At 47.6% G+C, this 15,976-nt stretch overlaps 8 protein-coding genes across 11 annotated transcripts; 4 read left to right on the forward strand and 4 right to left on the reverse strand.

The window, feature by feature from the left end:
- The first annotated feature begins 107 nt into the window (after positions 1–107).
- On the forward strand, positions 108–2,353 carry OTU1_1 (ubiquitin-specific protease otu1). The gene is made up of 3 exons (XM_066116515.1): positions 108–699; positions 757–1,022; positions 1,097–2,353. The coding sequence occupies exons 1-3, from the start codon at positions 336–338 to the stop codon at positions 1,571–1,573; spliced, it is 1,107 nt and encodes a 368-aa protein (XP_065978397.1). The 5' UTR covers positions 108–335; the 3' UTR covers positions 1,574–2,353.
- Positions 1,925–3,328, reverse strand: J3458_001070 (uncharacterized protein). Of its 3 annotated transcripts, XM_066116516.1 has the most exons (4): positions 3,138–3,328; positions 2,980–3,086; positions 2,745–2,917; positions 1,925–2,683 (listed from the first exon to the last, which is right to left on the reverse strand). In XM_066116516.1, the coding sequence occupies exons 1-4, from the start codon at positions 3,238–3,240 to the stop codon at positions 1,951–1,953; spliced, it is 1,116 nt and encodes a 371-aa protein (XP_065978398.1). In that variant the 5' UTR covers positions 3,241–3,328; the 3' UTR covers positions 1,925–1,950. The 3 variants fall into 3 exon arrangements, with proteins under 3 accessions (XP_065978398.1, XP_065978399.1, XP_065978400.1); XM_066116517.1 differs by having other exon boundaries at positions 2,745–3,086; XM_066116518.1 differs by having other exon boundaries at positions 1,925–2,917; positions 2,980–3,328.
- A 162-nt stretch (positions 3,329–3,490) lies between these two features.
- Positions 3,491–5,782, forward strand: J3458_001071 (uncharacterized protein). The gene is made up of 2 exons (XM_007808279.2): positions 3,491–4,074; positions 4,128–5,782. The coding sequence occupies exons 1-2, from the start codon at positions 3,762–3,764 to the stop codon at positions 5,708–5,710; spliced, it is 1,896 nt and encodes a 631-aa protein (XP_007806470.2). The 5' UTR covers positions 3,491–3,761; the 3' UTR covers positions 5,711–5,782.
- Positions 5,783–6,424: 642 nt separating this feature from the next.
- KGD2_1 (2-oxoglutarate dehydrogenase complex E2 component) lies at positions 6,425–8,216 on the reverse strand. Its single transcript, XM_007808278.2, has 4 exons — positions 7,758–8,216; positions 7,332–7,697; positions 6,875–7,267; positions 6,425–6,807 (listed from the first exon to the last, which is right to left on the reverse strand). Exons 1-4 carry the CDS (start codon positions 8,001–8,003, stop codon positions 6,511–6,513), a joined length of 1,302 nt encoding a protein of 433 aa, XP_007806469.2. The 5' UTR covers positions 8,004–8,216; the 3' UTR covers positions 6,425–6,510.
- A 912-nt stretch (positions 8,217–9,128) lies between these two features.
- J3458_001073 (uncharacterized protein) lies at positions 9,129–9,694 on the forward strand (the record flags this gene model as incomplete). Its single annotated transcript, XM_007808277.1, has 5 exons — positions 9,129–9,151; positions 9,234–9,366; positions 9,424–9,502; positions 9,560–9,601; positions 9,666–9,694. 5 exons carry the CDS (start codon positions 9,129–9,131, stop codon positions 9,692–9,694), a joined length of 306 nt encoding a protein of 101 aa, XP_007806468.1.
- Positions 9,695–9,967: 273 nt separating this feature from the next.
- Positions 9,968–10,739, reverse strand: HTA1 (histone H2A). The gene is made up of 3 exons (XM_007808276.2): positions 10,582–10,739; positions 10,240–10,532; positions 9,968–10,188 (listed from the first exon to the last, which is right to left on the reverse strand). The coding sequence occupies exons 1-3, from the start codon at positions 10,635–10,637 to the stop codon at positions 10,130–10,132; spliced, it is 408 nt and encodes a 135-aa protein (XP_007806467.1). The 5' UTR covers positions 10,638–10,739; the 3' UTR covers positions 9,968–10,129.
- A 1,552-nt stretch (positions 10,740–12,291) lies between these two features.
- On the forward strand, positions 12,292–12,818 carry HTB1 (histone H2B; the record flags this gene model as incomplete). The annotated part of the gene is made up of 3 exons (XM_007808275.2): positions 12,292–12,454; positions 12,511–12,582; positions 12,640–12,818. The coding sequence occupies 3 exons, from the start codon at positions 12,292–12,294 to the stop codon at positions 12,816–12,818; spliced, it is 414 nt and encodes a 137-aa protein (XP_007806466.1).
- On the reverse strand, positions 12,639–15,304 carry SQS1 (squalene synthetase-like protein). 2 transcript variants are annotated; one of them, XM_066116519.1, is made up of 3 exons: positions 15,016–15,304; positions 13,639–14,935; positions 12,639–13,569 (listed from the first exon to the last, which is right to left on the reverse strand). In XM_066116519.1, exons 1-3 carry the CDS (start codon positions 15,140–15,142, stop codon positions 13,122–13,124), a joined length of 1,872 nt encoding a protein of 623 aa, XP_065978401.1. In that variant the 5' UTR covers positions 15,143–15,304; the 3' UTR covers positions 12,639–13,121. The 2 variants fall into 2 exon arrangements, with proteins under 2 accessions (XP_065978401.1, XP_007806465.2); XM_007808274.2 differs by having other exon boundaries at positions 12,639–14,935.
- Between the last annotated feature and the right edge of the window lie 672 nt (positions 15,305–15,976).

Consider the following 15,976-nt stretch of genomic DNA (forward strand, 5'->3'; position numbering starts at 1 on the left):
TCATCCAGCCTAAGGAATAGCCGTTCTGAGGTCGATCGAGTGGAGACCACAGGGTGCCTAGGTCAGGCTAGATACAATCAATCTTTTTGTTAACAATGTAATAAAACGACAGGGCATATCTTTGATAATATGAATACAGTATAAGAATTGTGGCCACCGTTCCAACGAGAATCATCGTGCAACTCTTTTTTTAACAGGGTTTGGCTATAGCCCCTTGCTGTCTTCGTTAGCGAGAGTTGTACCGAGGTCTCCCGTAATAAGTTCATCGCTTTCAGAGAGCAGCACGCTTTCAGAGTGGCAGTATTACTATCTTTGCCCCTACTGCAGTTTTTGAAATGAGGTCAAGATATAAAAGCCCTCTGGGGACAGGCATTCTCGAAATCGATGACAGCGCCACGGTTCAAATGGTTTTTGAGGCACTTAAGGCAAAGACACGAATCGAAAACTTTGCCATCAAGTACGGCCCTCCCACCAATATGCGGTCCATCAACTTAGAACATGGAGGACTTATAGCCAAAGACTTGGGGCTCCATGGCGAAACTCTTACAATCGTTCCTATCGAGACCAAGGCAGATTTGGCAACCTCAGGTCATACTCGCCATCCTGCTGGTCATGAGAAACAAGCTGGAACAGCCTTCGTTGCCAGTACAAGCTCCGGTGATGTAATAGTACCATGGCCAGAAAGGGAAGGCAGCCTATGTACGTTCCAGGCTCCCTCGTATCGCTTGCGTTTGACCCGATATTGACTATCTTCAGTGCTTCGTGTCATGCCAAGTGACAATAGCTGTCTCTTTACCGCATTTGGTGGCGCTCTACTGAAACAGATTTCTGCAGCAAAACTTCGTCAGATGATGGCTGAGTATATTACGGAGCATCCTGATGTCTATAATGAAGCAATTCTGGGCTGTTCGCCTGTGGACTATTGCCGTGGCATCAAGGACCCTGATCGGTGGGGAGGGGGGATCGAGCTAAGTATTTTATCTACCATCTTTGATATTCAGATATGTACTTTCGATGTTCAGGTATGTTTATACCACCCTCTCGCCCTAGTTCCAAGTGTCGAGCTATCCGCAATAAAATACTCAGTCACCCGCAGGGACAACATCTCATGACCTTCGGCGAGGGAAAGCAAGATCGATGCATTTTGGTGTATTCCGGTATTCATTATGACCGTGTCGCCTTCAGCTACTCCGATTCCCCGCACAATGTTGCTCCTTTGCCGCCAGAAATGGATAGGTCGATCTGGCCCACGGATGACTCAGAGGTGCTGGTAAAGGCCAAGATGCTAGTCGAGAAACTAAATGCAAATCACTACTACACGGACGCAGATGGACTGGTCTTGAAGTGCAACGAGGACGGCTGTGAATGGATCGGCAATGGACAACTAGCGGCCAGGAAACATGCTGAGGTTACAGGGCATACGCAATTGACAGAAATCGCGGATCCGGAAGAAGACAGCATTTTGCGCAGGTGTTTGAGCGCAGGATGTACCTTTCTAGGCCAGGGGGCCTCAGTCGATCAACATAGAACCGACACCGGCCACAATGACTTCGATATCATTCCCGACACGTAACCCCACGACGTCACAAGCGAATTCACTTTTTGATAATCACCAACTCGCACTGGTGCACGCCACCTTGAATCTGTGATCGTCCCTTAATTTCGTCGCGAGTATCTCCAACGCTGCAACTTGCATCACAGGCTCCGTAAAGCTTTGGATCATTGCCTGAAACGGCACGCTTGGGAAAGGCTGAAAGAGCCTGCTTTTCTTTTCAGTGCTGTAAATAATAGATTGAGATATTCCCAGTTGATTTCTGATGCCACATATGTCCCAATGGTGTGGCTCCACGGAGCGTACTCATGCACATCGCTTCAGCGGTCTCCTCCATACACGTAGAGCAGCCTATATTACGATGAAGGGATGTAGTCTTCATACAAGGCGGCGTGACATCAGAGTGACAGCGCGTCCTGCTTTTCTCTGGGCTCGAGGGCCGGTCCTGTCTGCATGTCGTCTATGTTTAAAAGGTTGAGACTGAGGAACTCGTGTTTGTTACGCCAGGTTTGCTGACTCCTGGCGAAATCCTTCATGTCAGAGGGCGGCGGTGGGGGATCGGTGATCTTAGTGACAAGATATGCAGTAGAGGCCTCTGCAATTCCATATACCAGAACTCCGAAGAGGGGCACTCTACTGAGCACGTAAAACCCAAGACCAAACCCAAACAAGACGCCTTCGCGGCTTCTGAACCAATTCCGCTTTTCTTCTCGCGAAAACTTGACACGCGTGAAGTAAGGCTCTAGAAGTTCATTCATCAAGTTTCGGGACGAGTAGTAGCTCTGCAAAAATATGATGAGATACCTCCGAGGCACAAAGAGACCGCTGCTAAAGATGATGGAAGCAGGCCCGAGTCCAACCGACTTGTGAAATGTGTAGAAACTCACTAAAGGGAGTATCAGCTGGCCAAATATAGGGGCATATGATAAAGCGAGCACCACAATCGAAAGGCATGCTCTGCGTACAAATTTTGACATGAACTTCATGAATGACTGTCTCCTTTTGGCTGGGGATTTCGCTGATTGATAAGACTTTAGATTGGGGTAATAAAGGTCCCTCAGATTACTCGGATTGTCGTGCTTATGTTTTTGGACATAAGTCACGTCAACCCAGTTTAAGGACTGCATGAATCTAGTTGTTTACCTTGAGTCATTATATTGAGGCCACAGTTATTTGCGCAAGCGCTACTCACAGGTTGTCTAGAGTGGGAACTACATGGCGCATTACCATCATGAGGAAGAATGGGAGCTGAAGGACATAATCTCCCATGAAGTTCAGCCAATCGACGACGGAATCGTTCCATGAGACTTGATCGCGGGGATAGAGCAGTGAGGTGAACCATAATACAAGCCTCGCCGCTATTATCTGCCTTGTGCGTTAGTTTAGGAGGCGGGCTGTCTGTGGCTTTGCTTGACCGTCTCTCTAACCGGAATTGCTACCAGCAGCCGGATACCGAGCCCAGCTAAAACGGCGTACATGGCTTGCTTATAGTACTCGGTAGTGAATAGATCCGGATTCTGTAATGCCCTGTAGGCTTTGCAGTGCATTAGTAGTCTGACCTGGCCGTTTCTCTCCTTGCCCTTACCTCCAACAAGTGTCAACTGGGCCCCTCGGAAGATGGCATTGGGTTCGAAATGCGAGGCATCGAGATTGAAGCTGTCAATTAATCTTGCCTTCCGAGGCTCCATTGACAGGTTGAATGTTGTTTAGAACTTTAAGATCAGTAGTAGAAGCTTATATATCCGTAAGTGACGAGGTCAAGTTGCAGACTGCGCGTGAACAGGTTTCAAATGACGAATAGCACGACCAGTTACTCCATTCTGGTGTTGGCCTAAAAACCTCCGTCTTATTCACACGGTGCACGGCTACGGCTTGCCGTGGACCCGTGGGGGAAGGGGGGCCTACTAGGTACGTCAAGCTACTAACCTACGTCACTATATCAGCCAAATTGTACTCAAAAAGACAATCAACCGACTTCAGCTCTGGAGACACCATCATCCATGCACGAAGATTTGCCGGATGCGATCGACATACAGTAAATTAAGTTTATGTAGACAATTGCGACGAGAAGCGGCGAATTAATTACCATTCACTAGGCACTTCAAGACTACCGAGGCCGCAACGGCCGTGCTTCGGTGACGAACAATTAGCCAGCACACTTGCAATGACGAACACCCGAGGATTCACGTCATAAGAGCAGCTTTTCAAGATGACTATAGAACCAATAGAAGCGCTACGAACGGACTCCCTCTCTCCCAAGCCAGATATGCGACCACGACCGACTGCCACAATGCGTCGTGTTTTAACCGAGCCAGCCATTGTGCAAAGGGAACGCGTCGCGACGTCCGCGCCAAGGACAGTTGTCGAAACACTCTACAGCCATCCGGACGCCAGAATTGTTTCTTTCACTGCTTCAGTCCATTGCCAATCGGATACTGCGGGAGATAGTGCTCGAGCACCAGAGGACGGAGATGCTGGCAATTTAGCATGGTGGTCCCCCCTAGAGCGAACCATCGCAGTAGGTAAGAGCTGCAAATCCCCAGAGCAATATGCATACAGCTAAACAGATCCATAGGCGCATTTTGCGTATACCGCGCCCCCGGGTCGGTTGCCTTTCTAAGTTGTGGATCTGCTCTTCAACCTATCCTACCTAAGAGTCAATGCTGGCGCGTTGATCAACAAAACAGCAAATTCATACTGCAAATTCGCCGTCCTTACTATTGGCGGATAGAGCTGCCAGTATCAAATATCGAGCAAATGGATAAAGCCCGGCAATTCAAAGATGCTCTGGAAAAAGTCCTCTTATTCGAGAAAACCATATGCCCTTTCCGCCGGGCGTTTACGGTCGAACTACCCAAAAGACCGGAGGTTAGACTGAAGCCGTGGAGACCTGCAAGGAGCCAGAAGGCATATTGCGACAATTGCGAGCTACTGAAAAATGGTTTAAATAGTGAGGCGGCTGCATTATCACCTATTCTGCCCGTTTTTGAACACCATTATGACTCTACGATCCCTTTATGTGAACAACCAACAACACAGGTCTCTGACACTACGATTTCCCTCGTTACGCCCATGAACGAACAGGCCAAAAAGACTTGTACCACTTCTTTCAAATCATGCGAATCATTGACGGAAGCGAGCTGGTGTGAGCCGAGCACTAGTGCAGAGAAGAACACTGTGATGGCATCCGTCTCCAATGCCGCTGTACGGCTACACGAGTACAGACCTCAATACAGCTCGCCACATCTACTGTTTGATGATAGTCATTTGGATAGTCATCAACCCCAGGGACAACGTGACTCGGACACTCGTCATAGATTACAGTGGGATGTAGCTACATCTTCGCTTCCAACTGGGGTAGAACCGACAGACGTGGCGAGAAGTGACGGATGCGAAGTATTTCTCGAAAAACACGAAGAACTCGGAAGCCAAGATAATTTGCAAAGACCTAAGCTTAGATACTTCCTGGGCTGTCGTGGCGGCCATCCATTGACGCAGAATTCTGTGGCACCGCATCTGCCTCTCCAGGACAATGAAGCCACTGAAACAATTTCTAGCGAGGAATCGCTGGAGTCCTTTTACACTGCTCCGTCTAGCTTGGATTCCGACGTATTGCTCGTGAATATCGCCGCCGAAAAATTACCTCGAAGACCAGAAGCACAGTTTCGTAGCATAGAGGTAGCGTCGAACTCATCGTCTGACGCCAAGGATCAAACGGACCTAGACGGCATTAAAATCGAGCGCTCAACAAGTACCTCGATGCTCGATATGCAGGCAAATGGAATCAGAAGAAGATCACCGAAGAAGAAATTTAATCCGTCTAATCCGTTGGTGGAGTTGCAAAGCAACAGGGAGTTGTTCAATCCCGTAAGAGGAAGATTGGGTACATTAGGCAACCTTCCCCGAGCTATCGTGAGCAAGACCTACAACTTATTGATTGGCCCCCCTAGTCATCTCGTTGCACTCATGCTCAGGGTCGCGGCAAGAATATGCGCTGGCGAATGGAAGGGGGATGATGTCGGCTTCACTGCCAATGGCCATGCTATTCCTGTCAGATGGGATTATTCTAATAGCAAACTCAGCAACGAAGATTTTCTCAATGACTACATGGCTGACTATCATTCTTGGCGTGCAGATTCTAGTGAATCAATTTCTTAGTACTTGATACATATTATACTTTAAGACTTCAATTCTAGTGAATCAAAAAATGAGGGGCCTTTTTTTTTCTTATCAAGCCAAGTCCTGGAGGCTTTAAATATTAATTTCAGGTGTTTTTGTGGAAAAAGAAGGGGGGATCCAATATCGTGGTCTTTTTATTTTTTTTTGATAAATAATACTGCTTTTTTTTTAGGCAGGGGTTTTTTATTTTTATTATAGTGCGTATTTATTAGTGGGTTTTCTTTAGGGTGAAATTAAAATGTACGTGGGCTTTTTTTTTTTTCCAATATAAACCAGCATTTAGGCTTTTTATGTTTTTTTTTTTCCACCAGCATTTAGGCTTTTTTTTTTATGTTTTTTTTTTTTTTCCAATATAAACCAGCATTTAGGCTTTTTTTTTATGGTAGTTCCCTGGCCTAGGCTGGGAAAAAAAGGATATTACCACTGTACTTAGCTAGGCCAGGGCGCAGTCATTGACCATCTTGATTGATTATTTATCATTAGTTTTATTATTACAATGAAAAAAAATGCTCATAAAAGTGCATTTTAATAATAAGAGCTGTTGTTTTTTTTTTTTTTTAGTAATAAGACGCAAGAATTAGAAGAAAAAAACTCCTAAAACGTAAAATTTATGATTTACCAGAAATTGCCCTTTATATAGCGTATTGGGATAAAAGTGCATTGAAATTTTCACCCGAGAAACGTGTTTGCAATGCAGGAAACACAGTAGTTCTATATTATTACAGTCTACACAATTAATTCCTATCTATCTACTCATCCAAGGGGGGCATGCATTGAGCCTACAAAAGCATACGTCTTGGGTCCTCAATGTATTCCTTGACTTTAACAAGGAACTGCACAGCTTCTCTGCCATCGAGCAAGCGGTGGTCATAAGTCAATGCCAGATACATCATTGGTCGGATCTCAACTTTCCCATTAACGGCCACTGCTCGGTCCTTGATCGCGTGAAGACCTAAAACTGCACTTTGTGGAAGATTGATGATAGGCGTTCCCATCAAAGACCCAAATACACCGCCATTACTGATGGTAAAAGTACCACCAGCCATATCTTCGATTGTCAACTTACCGTCGCGTGCCTGTGAATGGTTATGGAAATCGTTAGTGCTCTGATCATCTTGCAATGATTGAGTGGGGCCTCCTCACCTTCTTGCCCATGTCAGCTATGGCCTTTTCAATGGTGATAAGATCCATCGACTCGACGTCACGAACAACCGGTGTCACAAGACCCTTCTCGGTAGCCACTGCGACGCTGATATCCACGTAATCGCGGTAGACAATGGTATCGCCGCCGTTAGGACCTTCAATGGAGGCATTGACCGCCGGAATGTCCCGCATGGCGAGAACAGCCGCGCGGGAGAAGGCGCTCATGAACCCCAATTTTACGCCTGTCTTTTTAAGCACGTCGTCCTTGTATAACTTGCGGAACTCCATGATGTTTGACATGTCGACCTCGTTGAATGTCGTGAGTGAGGCAGCAGTGTTTTGTGATTGCTTGAGACGTTCGGCAATACGAAGGCGCATACGGTTCATCTTGACCTGTGTCCGCGTTAATATTGGCATTGGATAACTCGTTCACAATATTTATATTTTTGGAACATACTCGGCGCTCTTCTCGGTTTCCTGTGGAAGCTGATGCAGTGGACAGATGGCTTGGTTCTGACTGAGCTGACTGAGCTGACTGAGCTTCCTTGGGTGTTGCCTTTGTTGTCGCTGGCTTTTCTGTTTGCTTGGGTTCAGGGTTCGGGCTCGTCTGGCTCTGCTGCGGTTTGGTCTCCGTCTTTACTGGCTCTGGTTCTGTTGCTTTCTTTGCTTCATCTTTGGGGGCTGCGGGTTCTTCTTTACTGCCTGACGGTGCTCCGCCGAGCTCAATGCGGACAAGGTCTTGCCCAACGGTTACGGTGTCTTCCTCGCTGGCAAGAAACTCCTTGATTGTCCCAGCTTCTGGGGCGTTGACAGCAACGTCGATCTTGTTGGGGTGTTAGAGCATTCTTGGTGCCAGTGTACAAATGTTTGGTTGGTCACATACCTTGTCAGTCTCGATCGTCGCAATCTCTTCATCCTGTTCCACGAAGTCGCCAATACTCTTTGAGAATTGCTTCAGTGTTCCCTCTGATATGGATTCTGCCATTTGGGGTACTTTAACCACCTTATCGGAGTATGTTCGCACGGTTTGCATCAGAGACGGAAGCATCGCCAGGTAGTTGGAGCGAAGGGGGTGCATAGAGCGCAAAGGCGCCATGCGGGCAGCGGTGGCTATCCTCCGGGACAACATTATGGCGGTCTTCTTGTGGTTCCTGTAACTGATTGAGTGGCAGGCAGTGAGCGGTGGTGAGAATTGCACTAGGTAGCGATGTCAATGCTGGGTGAGCTAGGTGGCTGAGTACGGAGTAGATTGTTGTGAAAACGTGAGCGAACCCGTGTTCTCCGAGTATGACCTATTGTTATGTGAAGTATTGAAACCATGGGTGGTGTAGCTGTTGTGGAGCCTTCGAAAAAAATGAGGAATTGGGTTCGGGTGAATGGCCGGCCATGTCTTTGCTGTGTGGGTACGGAGCAGTGGCTGCGGCTATTACTCGATGATACATGCCCCTTGGTGCGTGCAGGGGCCGTTACACTCATGAGGCGTGCGAGATCTTCGGCATCTCCAAAGACTTAGAACCGTGCATCTTCAGGTGCAGGAAATCCGCGTAACAATACGTGACGGATATTTTAGTTGCCTCGATGACTACTAGGAAGTTTCGGTGTTGGACATGTATGCGTGTAAGTGCCGTTCAATCAACTAACCAATCAACCATTCAATTAAGCAAGTGATGCGCGGGGCACTGTAATCCGCACCGTTACTAGTTGACAGTACCTACCTACCTAGGTACTCCGTACTAGGTAGACAATTACTTACGATCTAGCACTTATAAGACAACACGCCAGCACGCTTGGGTTTATTATTAACGCACTCGTGTCGGCATGACAGATGCCATATAGGTAAATGGAAAGATGCATTAACACATGAAAGCAACAAGGAGTCTAGCAATACCAACTGAGTGCAGGACGGATAGAGCGGATAGCGCTCAGTGTAGGGTAGTACATTTCAGTGTGGGACCAAGCACACAAACGTAGACCTGAGCATGCGCCACACAAGGCCACAAGGCAGCAAGCAAAGCATCGTTACCCCTAGTACCTGTTATCTGAATATCATGTCCGGAGCTCTCGAGGAACATTGTCAAAAAGCCGCCAGGAATCCCGGCACAACACGATTGCGGCAGTTACACCGGCACAAAGACACAAAGAATAACCCCAAAAAGTCGATTGACAGTCAATAATCACGCCAAACCGCGCAGACGACCCATACTCCTCCGAGTTGCACCGCCGACGACGGACAAGCCAAATCAACAAACCTGCCATGTCGTCACGACGGGCTGCCATGTAAGACCTCAAGACCAGAAGCACACGAACGTGACAGTACCTCAAAAAGTAAAAACCAGAGCCACTAAAGCTTCACACGCAGTTCGCTCTACCGGCGCTCCCTGAAATTGGCTTTGGACTGGGCAGTCCAACGCCAGCTTTGGCGCGGGCAAGCACTTTACATACGATCGCTGTTCGAGGCAAATCGCAACGTCACCGATCCCAGACAGCAAAGGGTAAGCCAAAACAACTTACCTCCACCAACTGGGGCCATACACTGATGACCAATACAGGCCTTGCTATCCGAGACGGAGAAGTTGCTTGATACGTGGAAGCACCCTGACCCATATATTCCACCGACTGCACCTGGAGGTATGGCATCGAAAGACTCGAATACAACGCAACCGGCTAGCTAACGAACACGATCAGGATCTAAGTACGAGCGAAATTTACCCTCACCAATTCTGGATCGTGAGTGCCTCATTTGTCTGCCGAACATTGTTCTCTGAAAAGTCCTTTGACTGATAAATGCTAGCGCCTCCCCATTCCGTCAACCGACACTGACACCCGAGTATGAATAAGAGCTGGACCCGAGAGGTAGAGGATATGTACTTGTAGCTCCAGACCGAATTTATGGAACCGCCGCATTTGAATATTTCCCCATGGGCCAAGCCCATGGGGTAAGGCTACAAACGTTGAAGCATGTGTCGAAGTATGAAGTCGATTATAACTCCCCAAAATTGGCATCACAATTGCAAGCGCGAGCATCGACATGATTTCTGACCACCACTCAATCAACTATTCAGACCTAACACATCACATTTTCACTTCAAGACGACAAACGTGTTTTGAAAAGTGTTTTCATTCATGAACATAGCCGTGGGATTATTGTACAACCCTTGCGCGTAATAAAAGCAGATAACCGTGAACCCTGAACCGTGACCCCTTTGTCATTGCAACCTAAACCAACCCGCATGAAAACAGAAGTCAACTACAAATTTACAACTCCTGACTTGCGTTCTTGCCACTCTTGCCACCAGTCTTCTTCGGTAGTAGGTCTTGTGACAAATTAGCGGAGCTCCACAATAACATGAATTTGCACAGCTTACTCTGGTGAATATTTGGCAAAACACCACCCTGGGCGATAGTGACATGACCCAACAACTTATTCAACTCCTCATCGTTTCGGATAGCCAGTTGCAAGTGACGGGGAATGATACGAGTCTTTTTGTTGTCACGGGCAGCGTTACCGGCCAACTCGAGAATTTCGGCAGCGAGATACTCAAGAACAGCAGCCAAGTAAACAGGGGCACCAGCGCCAACACGCTGAGCATAGTTGCCCTTTCGGAGAAGACGGTGGACACGACCAACGGGGAATGCCAGACCAGCCTTAGAAGAACGCCTTGAACAAGATTAATGAAATGCAATGATGCGGCCTGGAGCAGACTTACGATTGAGCGTTCTTGGAACCAGAGGCCTTGCCACCAGATTTGCCTGCGCCAGTCATTTTGAACGTGATTGAGTTTTGGTGAAAAAAAGTGTGACTGTAAAGTTAAACGAAGTGCGACGAGGGCGGAGGCGTGCAGGATGAGATGATGATAATTGCAAGATTCAGGACAACGGAAATATGGTTGAGCGGGGGGTGTAGAGGTTAAGTACTTTTTGGCGCGTACAAGACGTGATCCCTAGATCACCCACCAGGCTGGTGGCACACGGTACCTCCAAACGGCGCTAGTCCTAGTTCGGAAAATAGGAGTGCTGAGGGAAAACAATCAAGTTGAAATAACCAATTCGCTGCCCCCCCCGGCTCCACACCAGGCGACCCTGTTACATGCATGCCTACTACCTACGACCTACCTACCTAGATACCTAGGTACCTATAGGTAGACACTACTCTGTCCCGCAGGCGGCTACGATGTAGTTACTCCGTACGGAGTAGTTACATTGTCAATCAAGCCGACCAAGATCCTCATCCACATCGTTCAGGTGACGGATGTGCTTCTACTTTGCTTGTGGCAATAGTTACGCGCTGCGTACGTTTAGCCGCTGTGCCAATTACAGATACGAACTACGTGCTTTGCTGTTGCCCATCGTATATTCGCTGCCTGGTGGAATGAATTCTTGCCGCACGTTGTAGGGACCAGTTTTACGCAGTGCACACTAAAGCATATACATCTCGTGACCTACGAGCTGTGATTGTGATGTACCAAGTGTATACGGAGTATGCCAATCTGAAATCCAACATTCTTCCATCGTAGTGATGGCGCATCTTTCTGTGTTGCGATCTAGCCTTTTTTCTTCTTTTGACTAGTGGTACCTGATAGTAGTAGCCTTATTGCAGCGAGGCCCCGATAGTCTACAGGAATCCGCTACCGATGTGGTACTCCTAAGGCATGCGTACTGCAATCAGATGATGATCCCCTATAATGCTATCGCTCATTTCATGAAGTACATGCATCAACCAATAAGTTACCTAGGATGATTGGTACAACCGCGGGATTTCTTATGGCGAAAGCAGGGCAAATGCAATAGTACTACTGTGCGGATGGCTTTCCAGTACGTATTCCTCCAATCCATCAACCCGTCAATGAGCTGCGGCAAGTTGTTGTCCTTCCGTAGTAGCCAATCAGAAAATTGGTAGGCTGCTCGGACTAGCCATGAAAGCACGAAAAAACAAAACAAAAAATAAGGGCCAAGGCAAAAGTGGGCAGATGGTGGCTCAAAATCACTGGTAGTGTGAAGACAAGGCAGTGGGCACCAATGAGAGCACCAAATCTGTCTTATGTAATGAAAATTATGTGGTCCTGCCAATCTGGCTTCTAGTGGGTGCCTTGAGTGTAGCTAGTGCCCTTTGCGTGCCAACGCACCAGCCATATTAGAGCCCCGGTTTTTTTCCCAACAACGTGGGTAAGATCAGTCACTCAAGTATGGGAAAACACGCGCGACCGTGGCGCGCTCCCTCCTATCATGCACTACCAGCCATAGCAATCAGTAACCCACTCATAATGCTTCGCGTTCAGCTACAAAAGCCCAGCCCACCCCCCGATCTTTCTGCCTCCGCCATCAACTTTCATCACCACCCGCTGTCTAACTCTTGTCCTCAACCATTCTCAAGAGAACTTTCTTGGTAAATTAACTTGCTCACTTCTGAAACCGCAAAAATGCCCCCCAAGGCCGCCGACAAGAAGCCCGCCTCCAAGGCTCCCGCTACCGCCAGCAAGGCTCCCGAGAAAAAGGATGCCGGCAAGAAGACCGCTGCTTCTGGTGATAAGAAGAAGCGCTCCAAGACTCGCAAGGAAACTTACAGTTCTTACATCTACAAGGGTATGTCGCTTTTCCCTTGATGAAAGCTGTGTGTTCTAACCCGTATTTTGCGACAGTCCTGAAGCAGGTCCACCCCGACACCGGTATTTCTAACCGTGCCATGTCCATTCTGAACTCGTTCGTCAATGGTTAGTTATTCATCAAATCTATCGGTTTATGTTCTGAATCTAATTAATTACCTCAAGATATCTTCGAACGCGTTGCTACCGAAGCATCCAAGTTGGCAGCTTATAACAAGAAGTCAACCATTTCTTCCCGAGAGATCCAGACGTCCGTTCGGCTCATCCTACCCGGTGAACTTGCCAAGCACGCTGTTTCAGAGGGTACCAAGGCTGTTACCAAGTACTCCTCGTCCACGAAATAATTTCGTGCTTTGACATTAGCTTGTTTTGGGTCATAACTCTGGTTGTTTTATTTTTGCGTGGCATTTGGGTGTCATGATTGAGATCCTACAGGCAGAACATGCCTCAGCTTCGGGATTTCTTAATGCGTTACGGATGGTTTTGCTTTATGGGGGCAATGTCTTCACGGTCAATGGGGTTCGCGGTTGTACAATAAACATCGAGAATAGGGTCTCGAGGCAATGAATTAGTGCACATGATACTTGGAATTCTGACAAGTGAGATTTCTGCGACGCTCATTCGCAAGGGAGACTATTCATGACACTTCACCCCAGTCCTGCCTTCGATTTCTTCATCGTCTGTGTTACCGGCTGCAATATACCCTGGTTGTCGATAGCCCCGAGGGCGGTCCCACGACTCCAACCCATTCTCTCCAGCATGGCTCTTCCGCGGTTATCTACGCCGAGTTCCGGTGCTGACGCACCAACCACTTCTCCTTCATGATAGCTGGCCGCTCCATGGCTTTGGCATCGTGTTGCAGATGGTTTCGAATTTCTTTTACCCTTATTATCAAGTCGGGGCAGGAAGCGCCGTTGGATTTGCCCTAGGGCATATTGGAATGGTAGTTCAGCATACGGCAGTGTTCTGACTGTACGATACAGCGTTGGGCGGCGCTGGTCGGCTTTACCAGTTGATTTAGATTTTATGTTGAACTTGCTGGCAAGCTCGTGAATCAACTTCCGGGCGTGGAGGTCCATTGGTGGAAAAGATAGCCTGGAAGTAAATATCGAATTAGTATTGACCTTGTTGCCGTAGTAGGAAGTTCTGGCAAGAGAATCATACACTTCGTCCCCGCTGCGCAGAAACCTCTCAATCTCCTCTCCAACTTGTTCAATACTCATTCCCGAGGGATATTTCGTTCTCAGATCGTCTGGCTTGGCGTTTCTCCGAAGCATCCCTAGTGAACGAAGTTCTTCTCGTTGTCTTTTACGTTCCTTTTTTCTCATCCGGTCATTCTTCCAAGCCACCTGCAACTGTACTTCTAGGTCGGAATCGTCATTGTTAAATGGTACTTGAGAACGGTATCCTTTACCCTTCTTTGATCGAATATGAGCTGTGCTCCAATCCATAAAATCAAATTCCTCTTGCTTGTTAGCACCATAACTTCTTGAAGGTCGAGTGTGGGGGAAGTTAGGCTCTGGAGTCTGTGTCTCAGCAGCAACGTCGGAACTGGAGCTCAGGTCTTGTGCAGCAATGAGTTCGACAAGGGCATCTTCATCCTCTGGATCTTCTGTGTGTCGCAAAGTGCCTTCAGTGGATTTACAATAACGTCTTCCATGCTGTGGTGCCTGGTTTCCTGTTGTCCTGTTGGTGTCCTGAGGTCTATTATGCTTGACATCGGAATCAGAACAACTGAACACAACTTCAGTATCGTGTGCGCCAAGTTCTCGTTGGTTGCCCCCTATTTTGTCGAAGAGACAGTCTAGTTCCCCACTGTCCCGCATATTGTTAATATAGTCAGCCACTATATCTTCGTCACTGGTTTCGTCCTGTTTCTGGCCCATTCTCTTTCCACGCTTACGACTTCTAGAAGATTGCAAGTCTGTTGAGAGATAGTATTCATCCGCACTTAGGGCTTGGTGTGGGGATTCGGTAGTGTGATGTACTGCTTGCTCTCGAAGCAATTCCTGTGCTTTGAACCCTTGTCCTTCCCATTCCCTTCGTCCTCTGAACAAGATGACCTCCTCGCTTGAGGTGCTGTCTGGATACGAAGGCCGATTTGACACCACGGCTTGTGAGCAGTGGGAGCGTTTAGGTGTCTTATCCCCAGTTATGTCAAAATAAAAAGTTTGCGACCCCTTTTCGTTAAATTTGTCGCATTTTTGAGTTGGGCTATCATCAAGGATGAGATCGCTACTGCGCATCCCGTTTTGAGTTTCCAGCGATAGTTTCAGCATGGTTTCTTTGTCACTGGAATTGGATTCGCTGGACTTTGCTTTGGTCGGATAGTCCTTTAGTGGATCGGTTCGTCCAGCACTAACGAAATGCACTGGATTCTTTCGAAGCTGAGCGTGCTCATTCCAGAGACCATGATCGTGCAACGACGTTTGCCGAGCTTCTTCCACCAACGTAATTGCAGCTAGATATATTCTGTTAAATTAAGCCTGTAATCAAATTGCATAGTACAGAGTGCTGTAAGCTGGAGTGGTGACGATGTACCTGTTGAAATGGCTAGCATTGCATGGCTATTTTCAGGAAGTCCTGAATGTGACCGAGTCTCGGGGCGCTTAGTTGATACACTTTTGCCTCCCTTCCATGGTCGGCCACTCTTTTTGGGTCTGGCCATTTTGCTCCGATTTGTCGAAGGGTCGAATGATTCCTTCTCATTAGGAGCGAGATAAAAATACAACTAATCAAAAGTCCCTGGAATGGACCATGCAACCACGTAGTGAGATGAGATGAGATGAGATGAGATGGCAGCAGGGATATTGTGCTTGGTGCAACCAAGACGACTTTGTGGATGGAACCTGTCGTCGGTGGCGGACTTGGCCTTGATGAGCCAGCAAGAGCGTCCATGGGGCGTTTGTCAGCCCCACAGGCAGGCAGCCTCTTGCACCAACGTCATGTGGTTTGATCAGTATGCTAATACACTCAAACATCCTTCTTATCAAGTCACATGTTTGTTCTATCAAAAAGAAATCCAGTTGCCCACATTAAGTCCCAAGCTTTCTGAATTATTTATTCGTCATCCTTTCTACTGTCGTCGCGGGGCATTCTTTCTACTGACAGTCCTCATCCTACACTGCCAAAAGTGGGATCGTGGTCGGGGTTTCAACTCCGTCATTCATGAGCGTCCGGGGTTCAATAGACCTCATCGCTACCAGTACACTCCAAGGCCATTAAGAGTGCATACTAATTAGAAAAGAAGAAGCTTGATTCTCTTGTGTGTGTTAGGTCTCGTGGAACTTGGCTTTTGCCTCAACTATTGGCAAAGTTTATCCCCACGTATTCTGCCTCGAGGATTCTTCACCCAGACTTATCTAGTGATAGCACACCAGACATCCCGGACGAGGACATAAGCACCTAGTGTATGTTTATCACTCGTTGACTTGGGTTTTTTTCAGCATCGCAAACTTTTCTAGACCTTTCTTAACTTTTACTTTTCGATATCATCACCAAA

This window comes from Metarhizium acridum (genome assembly GCF_019434415.1).
Source record: "Metarhizium acridum strain ARSEF 324 chromosome Unknown scaffold_1, whole genome shotgun sequence".
In the NCBI taxonomy this organism is placed as follows: domain Eukaryota; kingdom Fungi; phylum Ascomycota; class Sordariomycetes; order Hypocreales; family Clavicipitaceae; genus Metarhizium; species Metarhizium acridum.

Excerpts from the sequence above, each read along its gene's own strand:
- J3458_001070 (XM_066116516.1), bottom strand. The coding sequence starts at position 3,240 with ATGGAGCCTCGGAAGGCAAGATTAATTGACAGCTTCAATCTCGATGCC. Across the intron at positions 3,087-3,137 it reads CCAGTTGACACTTGTTGGAG|CCTACAGGGCATTACAGAAT; the intron begins GTAAGGGCAAGG and ends TGCACTGCAAAG. Across the intron at positions 2,918-2,979 it reads GGCTGCTGGTAGCAATTCCG|ATAATAGCGGCGAGGCTTGT; the intron begins GTTAGAGAGACG and ends CGCACAAGGCAG.
- SQS1 (XM_007808274.2), bottom strand. The coding sequence starts at position 15,142 with ATGGCCAGACCCAAAAAGAGTGGCCGACCATGGAAGGGAGGCAAAAGT. Across the intron at positions 14,936-15,015 it reads AATGCTAGCCATTTCAACAG|CTGCAATTACGTTGGTGGAA; the intron begins GTACATCGTCAC and ends GAATATATCTAG.
- KGD2_1 (XM_007808278.2), bottom strand. The coding sequence starts at position 8,003 with ATGTTGTCCCGGAGGATAGCCACCGCTGCCCGCATGGCGCCTTTGCGC. Across the intron at positions 7,268-7,331 it reads GAAACCGAGAAGAGCGCCGA|GTCAAGATGAACCGTATGCG; the intron begins GTATGTTCCAAA and ends ACGCGGACACAG. Across the intron at positions 6,808-6,874 it reads TAGCTGACATGGGCAAGAAG|GCACGCGACGGTAAGTTGAC; the intron begins GTGAGGAGGCCC and ends AACCATTCACAG.
- J3458_001071 (XM_007808279.2), top strand. The coding sequence starts at position 3,762 with ATGACTATAGAACCAATAGAAGCGCTACGAACGGACTCCCTCTCTCCC. Across the intron at positions 4,075-4,127 it reads AGAGCGAACCATCGCAGTAG|GCGCATTTTGCGTATACCGC; the intron begins GTAAGAGCTGCA and ends ACAGATCCATAG.
- OTU1_1 (XM_066116515.1), top strand. The coding sequence starts at position 336 with ATGAGGTCAAGATATAAAAGCCCTCTGGGGACAGGCATTCTCGAAATC. Across the intron at positions 700-756 it reads AGAAAGGGAAGGCAGCCTAT|TGCTTCGTGTCATGCCAAGT; the intron begins GTACGTTCCAGG and ends GACTATCTTCAG. Across the intron at positions 1,023-1,096 it reads TATGTACTTTCGATGTTCAG|GGACAACATCTCATGACCTT; the intron begins GTATGTTTATAC and ends AGTCACCCGCAG.
- HTA1 (XM_007808276.2), bottom strand. The coding sequence starts at position 10,637 with ATGACTGGCGCAGGCAAATCTGGTGGCAAGGCCTCTGGTTCCAAGAAC. Across the intron at positions 10,533-10,581 it reads GGTTCCAAGAACGCTCAATC|GCGTTCTTCTAAGGCTGGTC; the intron begins GTAAGTCTGCTC and ends ATCTTGTTCAAG. Across the intron at positions 10,189-10,239 it reads TTTGCCAAATATTCACCAGA|ACCTACTACCGAAGAAGACT; the intron begins GTAAGCTGTGCA and ends ATTTGTCACAAG.